The sequence below is a fragment of the Rhinichthys klamathensis genome, unplaced genomic scaffold (assembly GCF_029890125.1).
Source record: "Rhinichthys klamathensis goyatoka isolate OS25496 unplaced genomic scaffold, OSU_Roscu_1.1 h1tg000059l_1, whole genome shotgun sequence".
Classification (NCBI taxonomy): domain Eukaryota; kingdom Metazoa; phylum Chordata; class Actinopteri; order Cypriniformes; family Leuciscidae; genus Rhinichthys; species Rhinichthys klamathensis.
The window spans coordinates 5,091,241-5,108,534 of NW_026606604.1; the positions used below are offsets into that span (position 1 = coordinate 5,091,241).

At 37.3% G+C, this 17,294-nt stretch overlaps 1 protein-coding gene across 1 annotated transcript in view; it reads left to right on the forward strand.

Annotated features, from left to right (window-relative positions):
• Positions 1-7,089, forward strand: part of tmtopsb (teleost multiple tissue opsin b) — a 36,302-nt gene extending 29,213 nt beyond the window's left edge. Inside the window, exon 4 of the mRNA XM_056249133.1 lies at positions 6,409-7,089. Coding sequence (XP_056105108.1) covers positions 6,409-6,681 — 273 coding nt within the window. The 3' untranslated portion in view covers positions 6,682-7,089. The remainder of the gene's footprint in view (positions 1-6,408) is intronic.
• Positions 7,090-17,294: the final 10,205 nt, after the last annotated feature.

Consider the following 17,294-nt stretch of genomic DNA (forward strand, 5'->3'; position numbering starts at 1 on the left):
ACAGATTCAAGTATCTACTCGGCATGTGTCGATATGACCACCGGAGATTGAAAGACAGCAGAAAATGGAAGAGTATGGAAAAAGAGTGAGTTTTGGAGAGCGAGAGAGCTGCAAAGTCCCTGAGCCCGTGAGTAAATAACTGTACTGTTATACCGCCCTGGTTCAGGAGCTGTCATGCTGTGTGGTAATTGCATTCACTGCTTCCTCTTTCCTGGGATGCTAAGAATTTTCTTGCACATGTCACATTTTCTCCCTTATTAAGAGCACAATGTGTGCTTAGGGGAAGCATCAGTGCGCTGAAAAAACTCCCTTGTTCATTAATTGGCTATAAGAATCACAAGCACATGTAAATTGCACTGCAAAAAAGAAATTTTCGCAATATTTTCGTCTTGGCGTCCATTGAAAACTTCCTTAAAGGGATAGTTCACCCAAAAATGAAAGTTATCCCATGATTTACTCACCCTCAAGCCATCCTAACACAATCTGAGATATATTTTAAAATATCCTGGCTCTTGCACGCTTTATAATGGAAGTGAATGGGGGTGAGTTCTCGAAGCCCCAAAAAATGCACCCATCCATCATAAAAGTAATCCATACGTCTCCATGGGGTTAATAAAGGCCTTCTGAAACGAAGCGATGCATTTGTGTAAGAAAAAAATCCATATTTAAAACTTTATTAGCTATAATAACTAGCTTCCGGCAGATGACTGTATGGCACAAGTTCACTTTTTTGTTGGGTTGGGTTGGGTTTTTGTAAGAAAAATATCCATATTTACAACTTAATTAGCTATACGATACTCCGACATCTTATCTTAGGTCATACATTGTGTCAGGGATTACTCTTGTGACATAGGATGTCGGAGTATCGTATAGCTAATAAAGTTGTAAATATGGATATTTTTCTTACAAAAACCCATCGCTTCGTCCCCCCCCCCCCCCCCCCCCCATTCACTACCATTATAAAGCTTAAAAGCCAGGATATTTTTAAATATAACTCCGATTTTGTTTGTCTTAAAGAAGATAGTAATATACACCTTGGATGGCTTGAGGGTGAGTAAATCATGGTATAATTTTCATTTTTTGGTGAACTATCCCTTTAAAGCTATATATATTTGTGGTCACACTTTAGATTAGGGTCCAATTCTCGCTATTCTCACTATGGATTAAAGGATGTCGATTATGATCATGCAGAATAAGGCATTGATATGTGCTTTATAAGTACTAATAAACAGCCAATATCCTAGTAATATGATAATAAGCACCTAGTTAATAGTGAGAATAGAACCCTAAACTGAAGTGTTACCACATTTTCTTGAGAAGCAAAACTGTTTATTATAATATGTGGAAATACCTGGGATTAAGTTTATTTGTTTTACCACTTTGGCAGATTAAAAAAAAAAAATTCAATCATGACAACTCTCTGAATAGTTGGCGATCTCTGAATATAAATCTATATGGCGAAATTAATGTATTTGGTCTTGGCGGATTAGATTTGCTACACTGTTGCTGCTGCTGTTGTATGGACTTGCCACTGCTATAGATACACAGACATACTGCTGTGAGCATGTTGCTGCATAAATAGACATACATAAATCCTGTTGCAGATCTAGACAGGTGGAGCTGGGGGAGGAGGAGGATTTTAGAGGAACTCTGACTCTAGCTCGTTGCAGGACTAGCTTACAGAACTACCAGACTATTTAAATGTTGAGCAAGCAATCTCATTGGCTACAGGATCAGCAGAGGCCAATCAGCTTGTGCCATGCGGTAATGATGTGATTGCTTGCAGATTGCATGTAAAGGGCCTATCAGCCTGCGCCCTCTAGAGTTTTGATGATTGAACTAGATTTATTTATTTATTTACTCACTCACTTACTTACTTACTTATTTATATTTCATTGTTTTTATAAATATAACAAACATTTGTGAGGTTTATGCTTAAAACAAGAAACCCAACTGGCAAATTAAAAAAATTATAATAATTCAAGACATTCTCTAAAAACAAATCTTACAACTTTTTTCTTCTCTGGTAAGAGTATATTTTTATGATAAATGTATGTTTTATTGCAAAACAAGACTATATATAAGTAAAATAATATATTGCTGTAAAAGTGACTTCAAATAGACCTATTATTGCACACTATGTAAGAGACAATGAGACAAACAAAACTGATGCCCACTTCCAAAGTAAGAGCTTTCCAGAGAGACAGGCAGTTCATCCAAGCACTGGGATCAGTTATTCCGGACCACCTGTGATCAGGTGTAGCATAATTGGCGAGGAAGTTCTGTCCTTCTCTCCCAAGCTTCTCAGCACCCCGCAGAGAGCCAATCATCTCCTTTCCAGACCATCATCTGCTCAAAAGTCTGCTACCCACCCAGCACTCCTCTTTGATCCGGATTGTACCCGGCTACCCCGGCCAAAAGAGCATGCACTTATCCAGCATGAGTATACACAGCAATTATTGCTCATTATCTGCCAGAGGTGAGAAAGAACTGCTTAAGTCAAGTTCAGACTTTTACGAAAATTGCAAAGAAATTGTTTTTTTCTCACGCTTCAGTTTGAATTTTTACACTTGGAATTATCAGATTATCAGATCATGGGGAACATAAAGTACAGGTAAAGGTGTTATTGCAAGCTCTGCTGATGTCTGCAAAATTTGAAGGCCGATCATTCACAAAGTTCTACATGTCCTCCATCGCTTGCTAGTTTATGTATAAAATATTTAGGCAAATTTTATGAAAGCTTTTAGCTCACAATAAGAGTGTAGTAGCTCCAATGATCCTGAAAAACTAACAAAGTTCTGAAATCTTTTTTTTTTTTTTGTCTTTGACTTACATCCTTAAAGGACTTTTCTGTGTTTTGCCTATAAGTTAAGCTCTATTGAGTAATTAAAGCAAACACTGCCGTCATCCAAAATTTGCAACTTGTCTGTGCATTTACATTAATTCATCCAAAATATTTATTATTTGAGCTGTAAATAATGTCTAAATCATTTTTGTGAGAAATGAACTAGTTATTAGTCTGTGTGTGTGTGTGTGTGTGTGTGTGTGTGTGTGTGTGTGTGTGTGTGTGTGTGTGTGTGTGTGTGTGTGTGTGTGTGTGTGTGTGTGTGTGTGTGTGTGTGTGTGTGTGTGTGTGTGTGTGTGTGTGTGTGTTTGAGAGAGCGACTATCTGTGTTGTTTTTAAGATTAGTCATTTATGTAGTTGTCATTTGATTTATCACTTTATTATTATATATTAGTCATGTTATGTTTTTATATTACTTATTATTTTACTTATTTTGTTGCTCTTGCAATGCTTCCCAATGCTTGCTATTTAATTGTGTGATTGTATGGTTTCAAGAGATATTTGTTTTCATGAGTAAGAGATCATGTTTCCATTTCAAGATTTTTAACGTTACAGGACGAGGTTGCGAAGCAGTAATTTTCCATTGTTTTTGCTGTGGTATAATAATTTGTACTAGTCAGATGAAGTCTGAGCATTTAAAACAGTATGGGCATTACGATTATTCAATAAACTGTTCTTTTTATTATCATCACTTCGTCTCCTGATTCTGCTCTTCCCTGGCTTTCTCAATCTTCTGGCAGGGTTTCGTTATCCTGGGTCGGATCAAATGCTGCAAATCACTATTCTGACGTTGAGATCCATCCGATCTAACAGCCCCATGTACTTCCATTGTAGATGCCTTACTATAACTATGGGAAGAGTCACAAGTATTTTCTTTGGTAATCAACATTTTGCCACAAATGCTGGCAATGGAGTTTAATTTGTTTTAAACCAGGAACATTACTTATGAACGAAAATTGCACACACATAATCAACAAAATTAATGTCATCTAATCCTTGTAAAATCAATGTGCCATATGCGCTAAATCTGATTCCGGTTGAAACACCCGCAGGCAGATAGTTGTGTTAACTGTCTTACAGCATGTCCAGATGCAAAGCCACCTTCGCCATCTCTGCGGGGTTCACCAGACCTCCTGCCAGCTCCTGTAATGAGTGTGTGGATCTGAATCCATTTATAGACTCGTTCCTCCCACCTTAGACTCATCACATTCCTCACCTGCTCGCTCGCCCCCAAAAAAGCTGCACACCTGCAACGGCTGACAGCAACATGACCAATTTTCAGATTCATTACATTATAGGTCATCCATGTAAGTAGAAAACATTAAGGACATGTATGTCTACTAGCTGTGGATATCTGGTGGAGGCATGAAGAGTGTTTTGGGAGGACTATCAGTGAGTGTCAGGGTCATGCATGATTGCTTTCCATCAGCACTAACAGAACACTGAATGCCCATTAACAGGCTCACTGAAGTCAGATGTCTTGGGAAAAGTGTGTATCTGCAGTCTGCCATTAACCGTGACCCCTTGACCCAAATCTAACCCCCTGCAGAGGTCTGTCTCTGACTATCTCTTTTTGTTGTCATTCTGTTTCAAAGGCACTGATTGAGTATCAAAAAAGCATTTATGTTTTAATACATCAGCAATGTTTCAAGTATATAACATACAAAGAGACTAAACTGACAAAACATGACGGTTCTGCATCTTCTGAGGAAATGTAGTAGACTATAAGTATACAGTGAACTTGGACGTATACTAAGTACACTACGTTTTCTCAAGGGGTGAAATCTCGCTCTGTGTTTTGTGGATTATGTTACTTTAAACTCTGCAGAAAAAGTTTTTTTTACAAGATGTAATTGAGTATTTCTGGGTCAAAAAAGTATTTACAATAATATATATTGTTCAATAACATATATGGAAATACTTCACAATTACATTTTTCTTGTTCATTTTATGTCATAATGTTTCTGTGTTTGTCAAACGTCTTAAACTTTCTGTTTATTTCCAGGTTGAAACTCGATTTTTGAATCCCAGTTTTTCAATGTTTTTCAAAAGCCACTGTTCCAGAAACAAGGAGGATTTTAAAGGGCGGATTAGTTCCACTCTCCTGAGGGAACAATTCATGACTAGCCATTCATCTACTCAACACTTGCATGAAATCTTTTTGCAATCTGAAGGTGGTATAGAGTCATGGCCACACAAACATTTCCTCATTTTATTCTGCTGTAAATGGGTGTTCTTGGAGCAAAATATTTTGCTTTGACATTGTTTTAAGGTTAAAATAAGTGTTTCTGTTACAGAAATTGAATTGCTGAACCTTTGTGACCAATACTTGCACCTCTGCATTTTAGTATTCATAAAACTCTCTTCAAAGGTTTGGCTGAATTTGTCAATTTAATGGTGAAGGTTGTTTTGTGAGGATGTGGTAAATCTCTCACACACATCAACAGAACACCTTCTCTTGGAAAATGTGTTTTTTTCTCCTCTGAGACCTCTGAGACAGTTATGATTAATTGCAATAAACCTTTATCTATAATGAAAAGTGCAGCGTAAGAACACAGAGCTAGCTTTGCTTCCATCTTTGGCGACCTGATGGTCAAAGCCTCCAGGCTGTTTCTTCTGAGTGTGTGATCCGTGTGTGTAGGGATGTAGAGGTATACACAGATGCTCAGCAAGGGATTGGCACCTTAAATCAGGCATCTCTATCATTCTCAGATAATCACTGCCTATACACTCCTGCCGAGAGGTCCTACCTCTGCTAATGAATTTTGTGCATAGAGAGCTTTCAATTTGCACACAACCCTGTACACATTAGAGGAGACATAGCATCAGCTGTTGTCACAGGGCTGATGATTCCCACGTTGCTATTTTATTATTCCTGCTGTCTGTACAGTTGCAAATCCAGCAGAGAACGGGAGAAATGAGCTTGTGCAATAAAGTGAACATTCAGGCATTGTCTTGTTTGTCTTTTGACTGATAATGTGAATTTCCTTCTCTTAAAGAGGAAACTCATGTTGTTCCAAACCTGTTTGACATTCTTCTGTGGATCACAAAAGAAGATATTTTAAAGAAAGCTTAGTATTTGCCCATACAATAAACGTAGGGTCCAAAACAACATTGACTCCATTGACAAAAAACAAAACAACTAAAGGCCAGTTCACTCCAAGGACAACAACTATAATGAGAATTATTAAGATCACAAAAGAAGATATTTGAAAGAGAATTTCAGTGGTTTTTGCTAATAGAATGAAAGTCATTGGGGTCGAAAACAACATTGGACTTTCATTGTATGGACAAAAAACACTAAATGCCGGTTTACCAAGGACAATAACTATAATGAAAACTATAATTAGTTTTAATAACAGAATGTTATTGTCCTTTGGTGTGGATCCTTAAATAGTTATCATTCTTAGTGTGAACAGGCATTTTCCACAAAAGAAAGAAAATCCAGGTTTGGAATTAAATGAGGGTTAGTAAAAAAATAGCAAAATGTTCTTTTTTGTGTGTGAGCTATCCCTTTAAGGATTAGAAATGTAATCCCTGCTCTCTCAATCTTTGTGTGTCAGTTTTGCAGATGTTTCCATGCGCTCGTCATGTGCACCACCCCAGAGAGAGGCTCCAGCTTTAAAAACTCCTCCAAAGTCACCAAAACTCTCAGGACAGTGCGACGCGCCAATGGCCAGAATGTGACCTTCGCTGTGGCCTCGGCTGGCCATCCTACTATTTGTGCCCCACACAGCGGGGGGCAGAAAAGTTCCTCCGAGGGTGAGAAGCCCTCTCCTGCGGGCCAGCGCACCAACAGACCTGTTGTCTCTCTTGTGGCCTATTACAATGGTTGAGCTCATACAGTCAGGCCAAACCAACACTAATACAGTGGAATTACAGGTGACGGAGGTCACGGATTGCGTAAAAAGAAAAGAGAATTGATAAGTGGTGTGTCTTGGTATATGGAACTAGGACATGCCCCTCACTGACAATCATGTCATGTTGCATGTATGATCTTTCTGGGGGAACAAAACTAAGAATGGATATTTAGTGAACAGCTGGAGAAAGACTTTGGGAGAAAGTCTCAGATTCTCCATTTCTTTCTCTTGGAGAAAGAAATGACTTCTCTAGAACAAGTAGGAAACATGCACATGGATCTAATTGTTAATTTAGTTGATGTTTCTTCAGTCCAGGATGTAAATGTGCTCTCAGATTTTGGTGAAGTGAAACTGATGAGCCTGTTTGTTTCTGATGTTTTACTTTAACAAGGGCACGCTTTCACTACCAGTTCCTTCCCGTGGTTGGACAACAAGACTAGCACAGATTGTTTAAAGAGATACTTTTCTTACTCTTGTAATTCTGCTCATTGTGTGGAAATGTACAAGTAAGCACATGATGCTCTGTTTGTTAAGGGATATATGTTGCTGAAATTTAAAGGGGTCATATCATTTTCCTTGATCTTTTGAAATACAGTAATAGAGTCTCAAAACTTCCTCCTTAATCCAAAAAGAGCATCTGTTTAAAGCTGCAGTCCGTAGCTTTTTTTGGGTTAAAAATGATTCAAAATACATATTTGAGAAAATACATAACCAGCCAGTGTTCAAAACTATCTGCTTGCCTTAGCTCGATTCAAAACGGTAAGCTTGTAATAATGTTTTTAATTCCAGTGGTACTGGTGGATTTCCGCGGGAGATTCGAGCATGTCTTTGCGTCATTACGACACATCTGTACACACACATCTGTACACATAAAGAAGAGTCTCGGCAGGCTATGAGTGTGAGGATGTTGGAGGTGGAGATTTATAGCCTTTTCTCACAGCACTTGATATAATTAAACTTATCAATTTGATGGCGGATCCAGAAAGGTTCAAACGACAATCACCAGTGACAACTAGAGATTCACCCGATGTAAAATGCAAAAGACGTTCGGACTTCGGAGTGGCTACAGAAAAAAAGAGACTGCAACCGGACCCATGCGAAAACAAGGATAGTATCGGATGGACATTACATGTAGTCACGCAACGCAATGCTGACGTTGTTAACATTAACAAGTTGAGAAGAAAGTATAATTTGCACGGTTTTGCGTGATATGATAAGCGATTGTTAGATTTAATCAGCGCGATTTACTGCAATGTCAGAACCAGAACAAAAGTGGATGTTACTTACTTGTTCAGATGAAATTTTCCGGTGAAAATTATTATGTTGGTCATACTTCCAAAAAGAATAATCTGTGATGTCTGAATGCTTATCCACACCAGCACGGTGACTGACAGCCTCACAGTCTAACTCATGTAAAGTTGATAATTCCGCGAATGACTGCAATTGCAGATTTCGAACAGAGATGGCGACAAAGAGGAAAAACTGCGGACTGCAGCTTTAATCTTGAACATTCTGAAGCCATTCTACTATTAAAATTCCAAATACATTTAACACGTCCACATTTACACATCATAATTAATTTTTATTGATGCGTGTTTAAAGACACCTAATGGAAGTTGCGATAGGCTTTTTCTTCCCTATTTTGACGTATTATCCAAGTGAAACTGTGACAGGTTATCCCGTCCTCACTCCGTAACCACGTCACCAGAGAAGAGAAGAGATGTTGAGTTATTTTAATTAAAGATTACATGAGCACATGAATTAAAAACAAAATAAAAATAATGATGTGCACAGATAAATCTTTTTTTTTTTTTTTTTACTGCAATATTCCATTAAAAAAAGTTTAAGTTTAATGAAACTTAACCCTGATTGCATCAGTCAGTTCACGCAACTCATTTAAAGGGATAGTTCACCCCAAAAATGTTTTTTTTTTTTTATCATTTACTCACCCTCATGTCGTACCAAACCTCTAAGACTTTTGTTCATCTTCGGAACACAAATGAACGACATTAAAGGTGAGTAAAGGATGAAAGAATTAAACTTTTTGGGTGAACTATCCCTTTAAGATGGATTTGCTCTATGATAATCCTCAAAATGTTAGAAAACACTGAGGTATAAGAAACCTTGACTATCATTATTAATGGACCTCAGGGAAAAGTGTTAAAAATGTATCATTTATGATCCCTTTAAAATTAAAATGCAATAGTCTACATGAAATACACTTTTACTAATAAATATTTATATGTAAGCTCTGAAGTTCTATTTTAGCCCTCTGTCTATTTGAACAGTTATTGTGTAACATGTAAAACTGCTTAGCAATTGAAAACAGTTCGAGAATAGTTCTCCGTAGCCTTGCCAGTATTCCAGGTTTAAATGAGCAATTCATTCATTGTATATTCACAATTTTCTCGGCATGTTATGTGAAATTGGCGGCAAGCACCCATCCCATTAAATCTCTTCATCGTTCTGTTTACCAATACACAAGAATAATAATTAAACACCAAAAAGCTTTCATAAACCATAATGTATTGTAAAGCGATGCCTTGAAGCCAAAACATGCAACAGAAACTGTCAACAACTTATTTACAGTTTTTAATCATATAGAGCATTTCATATGTTTTCATTAGCATTCATATGTTTTGATTCTGGTTAGGTTTTGTAATCTATATTTAAATTTGTTTAGCATTAAAGGGACAGGCTTCTCAGCGATGAGCGGGCTGTTAAATCCTCAAGACTTGAACAATGTGGGATTGGCCCATGCAAGAGTCCCAAGTGGGGATGTGACTGTTCTAATCAGCTGATCTGCATTTACAAATGCAGCAACATTCACAATCGGACAAGAGAAATATTATAAGAGAAATAAATCACATGTAGCTAAGATTTTGAACTCTGAAGCAGATTTGAAAGATGTAGATATTTTTTTACGACTTCTTCAAAGCATTTCTTACTGTAAGTGTTTTGTGTTTTGGTATAAAATTTTTACTGATCAGTTTCATTTGTACTGATATTCAGTATACTTTCTTGCTAAGGTCACAATAAAAACTGTAATGTAAAAAAATCGGTGTCTAATTTTACGCTACTGTTCAAAAGTTTGAGGCCAGTAATTTATACTTTAATTTCACAAGGATGCATTAAATAGATCAAAAGTGACAGTTAAGACATTTAGAGCAGCATATTAGAATGATTTCTGAAGTTTCTGAGTAATGATGCTGAAAATTCAGCTTTGCATCAGTAAAATTATTGCAATTTAAAATAACTATTTAAATGTATTCATTTAAATAGTTATTTTAAATTGCAATAATTTAATAATTGTATTTTACAGTATTGCTGTTTTTACTGTATTTTCAAATAAATGTAGCCATGGTGTGCATAAGAGACTTCTTTTAAAAAACGTTTTAAAACATTTACCAACCCCAAACTTTTGAACAGTACGGTACTTTTTTTTTGTTATTCTTTTTTTAAATGATTACAAATCCAGTTATCTCTTATCGCCTCATATAGTAATGGAGGATTACCCAGAAACAGTCATATAATCTATAAATATGATTATAAAATATAGAACATAAACACAAGCATTCAGATAAGAGCTGTTTCATTAGATTAATTTTTACAAGAATTGGATTTATGAAACAAACTGACATTTATTGATTACAATGTTTATTTTGAGGTTTATTTGTATTAGGGTCTTTGGTTATTTGTATTAAACAAACTTTAGTGAGTATTTTTGAGGATCATTTTTAGATGAAGGTGTATGTGAGCCATTTTTATGAGTTCTGGTACAGCATTGCAAAGCTGACAGTGTGCAAAACTTTTTGTGAATTCTGTACATTAAGCAAGAATGTTGTAAGCCATCAATGCTGTACTGTATATGTTATGTCAGGATACATATGGAAATGCAAGATAACAGCACTTTGAAATGCATAAAAATGCAAATGAACAGCACAGTGTATGCATTTTTGGACATTAATCAAAAACTACATTTGCTACATTTTTTTCTAGCTCGCAATGCAATCCAAATAATATTGAAATTGCTGATTTTTATTTTTCATCCTTCGATTCTTTTTTGACATACCCTAAAATGAAGTTAATACATCAGTGATCACCAAATCGAGATTTTGTTTTGTTGTTGTGCTGTGATTGCACGTTAAAAGCATTGAAATGTTTGACAGATGATCACTATTTCGTTTGTACAAGTGTGTGTGCGTGTGTCCTTACATCCGTCTGTATGTATTACCAAAGCAGATTTATTTTTCCTCTAAATGTTACAAATGCTAATAATAAAAATATCTGTCTGCTCTGGATATACAATATGTATGTGGCTTTTATAGAAATTACTATATTTGTAACATGCTTTGTATACAATTTTTACAACAGAGAGAAGCATATTTTCGAGATTGTGCTCTATTGATATTTCCAGATTGCTTTGCTGTTGTGTATAAGAAATCTCCGGTGATCTGAGCTGTCAAATATTTTCTCATATATCCTCTCTTGTGCAAAATGAGTAATGTTTCTATTCTTTCATACCAAAATGCAAAGGGTAAAGGATCTGCGTCATCTGTCTTTGTGACAGATGTCTGCTTTCTTAGTTTCTGTCATAACAGTGTGATGTACTGGGATCTGATTTGAGACTTGAAAATGAGAAAGTCACACCATAGTATGATAAATCCCACTCTGAGAAGGATGAATCAATAGTCAAGGTGGTGGAGAGCCAGTGAGGGAGATGAGAAATGCTGAAAGACAGAAAGAGTTCTCACACCTTGAAAAAAGTGGTTGTTGATGGGCCATCAGATGCAGCAGGTGCATTAGAAAGAAGAAATATGCATAATTAATATCAGGGTAATAAAAAAAATGGAGTGAATACTGTCATTTCCAGGTATGCAAAGTGCATATTTCTAGATAAGTATGCCAAACAGCAAGAGCTTTCACTTATAGTTTCACATAATGCATTCATAAATATATAGTATATGCCAACGCATTGTGTTTAGAAAATGTGTGCATGTGTATATGTGTGGTGTTGATGGTTGAATGTCAGAAGGAAGTATAAGTCAGAGTCTGTACAACTTTGTCTAGTTGGGTCTCCAGGCTTCACACTGTAAGACTGAGCTGTTGACAGTTCTATCACTTATTTTTAACTTCACACTTGCATCAGTATGGACTTCATAGCGGTCACACAATTTTACCCACACCTTGGTCACTGTGTGTGGAAGTATGTGCACATATGAGTGTGTGGGTGATTTATAAATAACAAGGACATGAAGGGGTTTATCAACACTATTTTTATTTTTAATAATAATTTAAAAAATATTTCTAGATATTTTAACTTGTTAGCGTATGTTCTACACTCACCGCCCACTTTATTAGGTACACCTGTCCAACTGCTCGTTAACACTTAATTTCTAAGCAGCCAATCACATGGCGGCAATTCAGTGCATTTAGGCATGTAGACATGGTCAAGACAATCTCCTGCAGTTCAAACCGAGCATCAGTATGGGGAAGAAAGTTGATTTGAGTGACTTTGAACGTGGCATGATTGTTGGTGCCAGAAGGGCTGGTCTGAGTATTTCAGAAACTGCTAATCTACTGGGATTTTCACGCACAACCATCTCTAGGGTTTACAGAGAATGGTCCGAAAAAGAAAAAACATCCAGTGAGCGGCAGTTCTGTGGGCGGAAATGCCTTGTTGATGCCAGAGGTCAGAGGAGAATGGCCAGACTGGTTCGAGCTGATAGAAGGGCAACAGTGACTGAAATAACCACTCGTTACAACCGAGGTATGCAGCAAAGCATTTGTGAAGCCACAACACGCACAACCTTGAGGCGGATGGGCTACAACAGCAGAAGACTCCACCGGGTACCACTCATCTCCACTACAAATAGGAAAAAGAGGCTACAATTTGCAAGAGCTCACCAAAATTGAACAGTTGAAGACTGGAAAAATGTTGCCTGGTCTGATGAGTCTCGATTTCTGTTGAGACATTCAGATGTTAGAGTCAGAATTTGGCGTAAACAGAATGAGAACATGGAACCATCATGCCTTGTTACCACTGTGCAGGCTGGTGGTGGTGGTGTAATGGTGTGGGGGATGTTTTCCTGGCACACTTTAGGCCCCTTAGTGCCAATTGGGCATCGTTTAAATGCCACGGCCTACCTGAGCATTGTTTCTGACCATGTCCATCCCTTTATGGCCACCATGTACCCATCCTCTGATGGCTACTTCCACCATGTCACAAAGCTCTAATCATTTCAAATTGGTTTCTTGAACATGACAATGAGTTCACTGTACTAAAATGGCCTCCACAGTCACCAGATCTCAACCCAATTGAGCATCTTTGGGATGTGGTGGAACGGGAGATTCGCATCATGGATGTGCAGCCGACAAATCTGCGGCAACTGTGTGATGCCATCATGTCAATATGGACCAAACTCCCTGAGGAATGCTTCCAGCACCTTGTTGAATCTATGCCACGAAGAATTGAGGCAGTTCTGAAGGCAAAAGGGGGTCCAACCCGTTACTAGCATGGGGTACCTAATAAAGTGGGCGGTGAGTGTATATAATATATAGCCTAATGTACATATATATATATATATATATATATATATATATATATTTCTATCATGACAACTCTCTGAATATTTTAAGCATGGTAATGGATATGACAATGGTAATGTATTTGGTCTTGGTGGAATAGATCTGTTACACTGCTGCTGCTGTTGATTATTGCTGCTGCAGAACAAGTACAGGAACTTGCCAATACATACGCCGATACGCTGCTGTGAGTATGTAAGACATACTGCTGCTGCACAAATAGCATATATCGATTACCCATAGCAGATCTCTACAGGTGGAGCTGGGCAAGGTGGAGGGTTTAGACGAACTCTCAAAACCGAGATACAAACTGCTACAGTGAATGCTAACCAGTCATTTAAATGTTGAGCAGCAAGCTCATTTGCTGCAGAAGAGACATGAACCAATCAGCTTGTGCCAAGTAGTTAATGCTGTAAATATCATCAGCTTGCGTTAAGGACCCATTAGCCTGATTTGAAGTGCTGTCAAATCCATCAATCGCGAATAATCGCATCAAACATAAGTTTATGGTTATATAATGTGTGTATATATAGACACACACATTATATAACCATAAACTTATATGTATCTATTTTTTTACATGTTTACTATACAGTATAATATATGTGTGTGTGTGTGTGTGTGTGTGTGTGTGTGTGTGTGTGTGTGTGTGTGTGTGTGTGTGTGTGTGTGTGTGTGTGTGTGTGTGTGTGTGTGTGTGTGTGTGTGTGTGTGTGTGTGTGTACATATGTGTGTGTACATTACTGTATAGTGAATATGTTAAAAAATAGATAGACACACACACACACATATACAGTATATGTATGTATTATTGTGTGTTAAAATTATATAGGACTAATTATATATAATATTAATCATATTTAATAATTCATATGTTTTTCAGATTTATGTTACATATATTTTTTATACATATGCCTACAAATATATTGTAAGAGTACAAATTTATGTTCACCCAATGAGAGAATCCCGTCATTTACTCACTCATTAAGTCACACTGACTTTGTTTCTTCCAGGAACACAGGGATGCTTTTAACCAAGATGCATTACCCCAAGTTTGATGTCAATTACATCAGATAATATTGGTTTTGTTTAAGATAAAGTACACTGCAGAACACATACTGTGACATGCTGTGTGAACTGTCCTTTTGTTTGTGGTTATGCACTTAAATACAGTTGAACAGAGAAGCAGATGGTATAAGATACACAGAACATAACAGAGCAACATGTATCAGCTAAATCAAATATAAACTTCTCACCATGTAAGGCATCATAATAAATCTCCCAGGGATGAATGTTCAGCAATACACACTTTTCCTTCTGTGCAGAAAAAAGACTCACTTACTGTGAACTATCGCCAAAGCCCTCAGGCCTGACCGTAATCATTTCACTGTCGTTTTGGCAGAGAGTCAATGTCATTGACTTCTGTGATGGATCTGCTTGTTTATCATTGGAAAAAGCATGTGATTTTTTCAAATTTTAAATAGATAGGAACATTTTTATATAGAGAATTCCTTTATTGCAGGGCAGTGTCTCCTAAAATGTGATTGGCCACTCCAGGTTCCGCCCCAAAATTCTAAATCAACCAAGTTAGTTTAACCTGTATTTTTGGTAACAACAAATTAAATTGAATAAAACATGAATGCTTAAAATATAGCGCACTGAAAGTACATCTATTTCAAATAAAATTTTAAACAAAATGTAATGCACATTATTTGGTGTCTTCCACATGTGTCACGGTATTAATAATTCATTGATTAAATTAAGTGACGATCAACTGTAGAAATGTATGATTTTTAAAAAACTTTGTTCATGCTAACTATTATAAATTAATTATGTTTAATTTGTTTAATATTGAATTAATATTGAAAATATTGAAATGAATGAGCATGGATTTAAAAAATTTGAAAAAGCATGCATTTCTCTCACTTCAGAAAAATAGTCCTTTCAGCTTGCTTTGTATGCAGGTATTGTCAAATCAAGTCAAGTCATCTTCATTTATATAGCGCTTTTAACAATGGATTGTTTCAAAGCAGCTTTACAGAGATAAACACAAAATTTAAGGTAACAGATTGTTTTGGCGTTATAGCGGTTCTTGAATAATGTTACTTCCAGCTAAAGTTAACTTTGATTGATTCACCTCCGTCGAAATGATCAGACTTTAAACGCGAACCTGTGATTAACGCTGACGGCGTTCACATGCTCATTCAGAATTCTATAGTTATGTGCTTTTTCAAATTTGTGCGCAGGTTTGTAATTCATACAACCCAGCCTAAACAAACTACTTTTCTTGCCTATAAATTTTGATACAGAATTTTGTTTTATTTTATCACTTCGGGGTACGCGAGCCGGAATTCACAACGCTTTATCTGTAGAGTGGGAGGTGAAGGGTTGGTCAAAATCCCTTGCCTCTTCAAATACATATATAATCATATATCATTTTGAATGGTTATATACTTCCTTTATAAAAATCAATAATCAAATATATTCATTATCACATAATAATTTTTATATTCTTGTGCTTGTGAAATTATATTTTCTTAAATGCATGGATGCAAGTAACCAGTTTCTTTTAGGTGCATTCCAATCTTACTTTGAGATTGCACTTAGTACACGCAGGACACGAAGGCCACGGAACCCACAAGGCCGTTTGTCTCTTTCTCTGGGATCAGTAGAAAGGTTAGAGGGTCCTAAAGGCAGCGTGGGCACATATGATTCTTCGCTGGACATATGGTCAAGCTATATTGAGCGTTACTATCAAACTTGAATTGTTGTATTAAAATGTATTCTTTCCAGTATATTTCCTTCCTTGGGAGTAAATGTCAGTTATCTGTTTTTCTCCCAAACGAGTGAATGTTTTAGCATTATGTTTTGGTATACTTAACTGATAATAAGGAGCTCAGACTCTCTTCAGCCTTGATGGGAGCTGTTATTTGCTAGTGTCTGTTATTTGTGTGTGTGTGCGTATGACATTCTATGTAGGTTCTGGACGTTCGGACCAGACACCCCGGCGCCCTTCTCTAACCTGCGAGGCCACCACAGGCCTAAATCCAATGAGTGGACGACAACTATCTTGACTAATGGCGATAGGCACCCCTATCTCCTCACATGTGTTAAATTGTTTAGGCTCTTAATGTTTCTTAGCCAATGAGAATCATTCAACCTGTAAGCAATGACGTAGCTTAGACCTTGGAAATGGTATAACTGCTGGGATCTTTGTAACTGTAAGCGGGGCGGCCTACGAACTCCTGTGGGAGTCTTGAAGCTGACTTCTGCTGATGAAAATGCAAACTATCTTCAGTAAAACTTTTCTTTAATTTTTTATAAGTCTGACTCCGGGTCTTCATTCTTCATATCTGGTTCTGGGTCTTTGACTGTATACCCCTTACAGTTATGGTGGAGGATGCGCTGGCAATTATTCTCGGTGACACCCCTGGCAAATCAACAAACAAGGTAGTAAGCTTTTGTTAATTGTTAGGGCTGTCTGACTGGAGGAGATTTTGAAGGAGAGCGGGAGAGCTTCACTCCGATGAGGCGAGTGAAGCTTCACTCCGATGAGGCGAGTGAAGGAGTAAGTTAATTATACTGCTGAGAGTATAAGAAGTCGCTGAGAGCGTCGTTAAGGGTAACGGCAGCAGACAGCGCAAGCGAAGCGTGCTCTGTGGGGGCCCCGCTGGGCATTACTGGTGTAGCACCACCCCAGCAGAGCACGTCCCTGGGCTAGAGGTCCAGTGGCACCGTAAACCTGCTCAATCTCTTCCACCTCAGATAGGGGATCCCCGAACTTAGTGAAGTGAATCAGGCAGTTAGGGATACTAACAATAATAGGGTTGTTTGCCAGGGATGCATCAGGAACAATTCCGAGAGAAAAATTTAAAAAGTTGTGACCCAAATTGGCATGGACCAGTATATGTAACTGTGATTTTGGAGTATACTTTGCAGTTTCATCACGCAGAAGCCAAGCTGTGTTGTTCAAAGATCGCCGCCTCCATTTCTGCAATAACTTC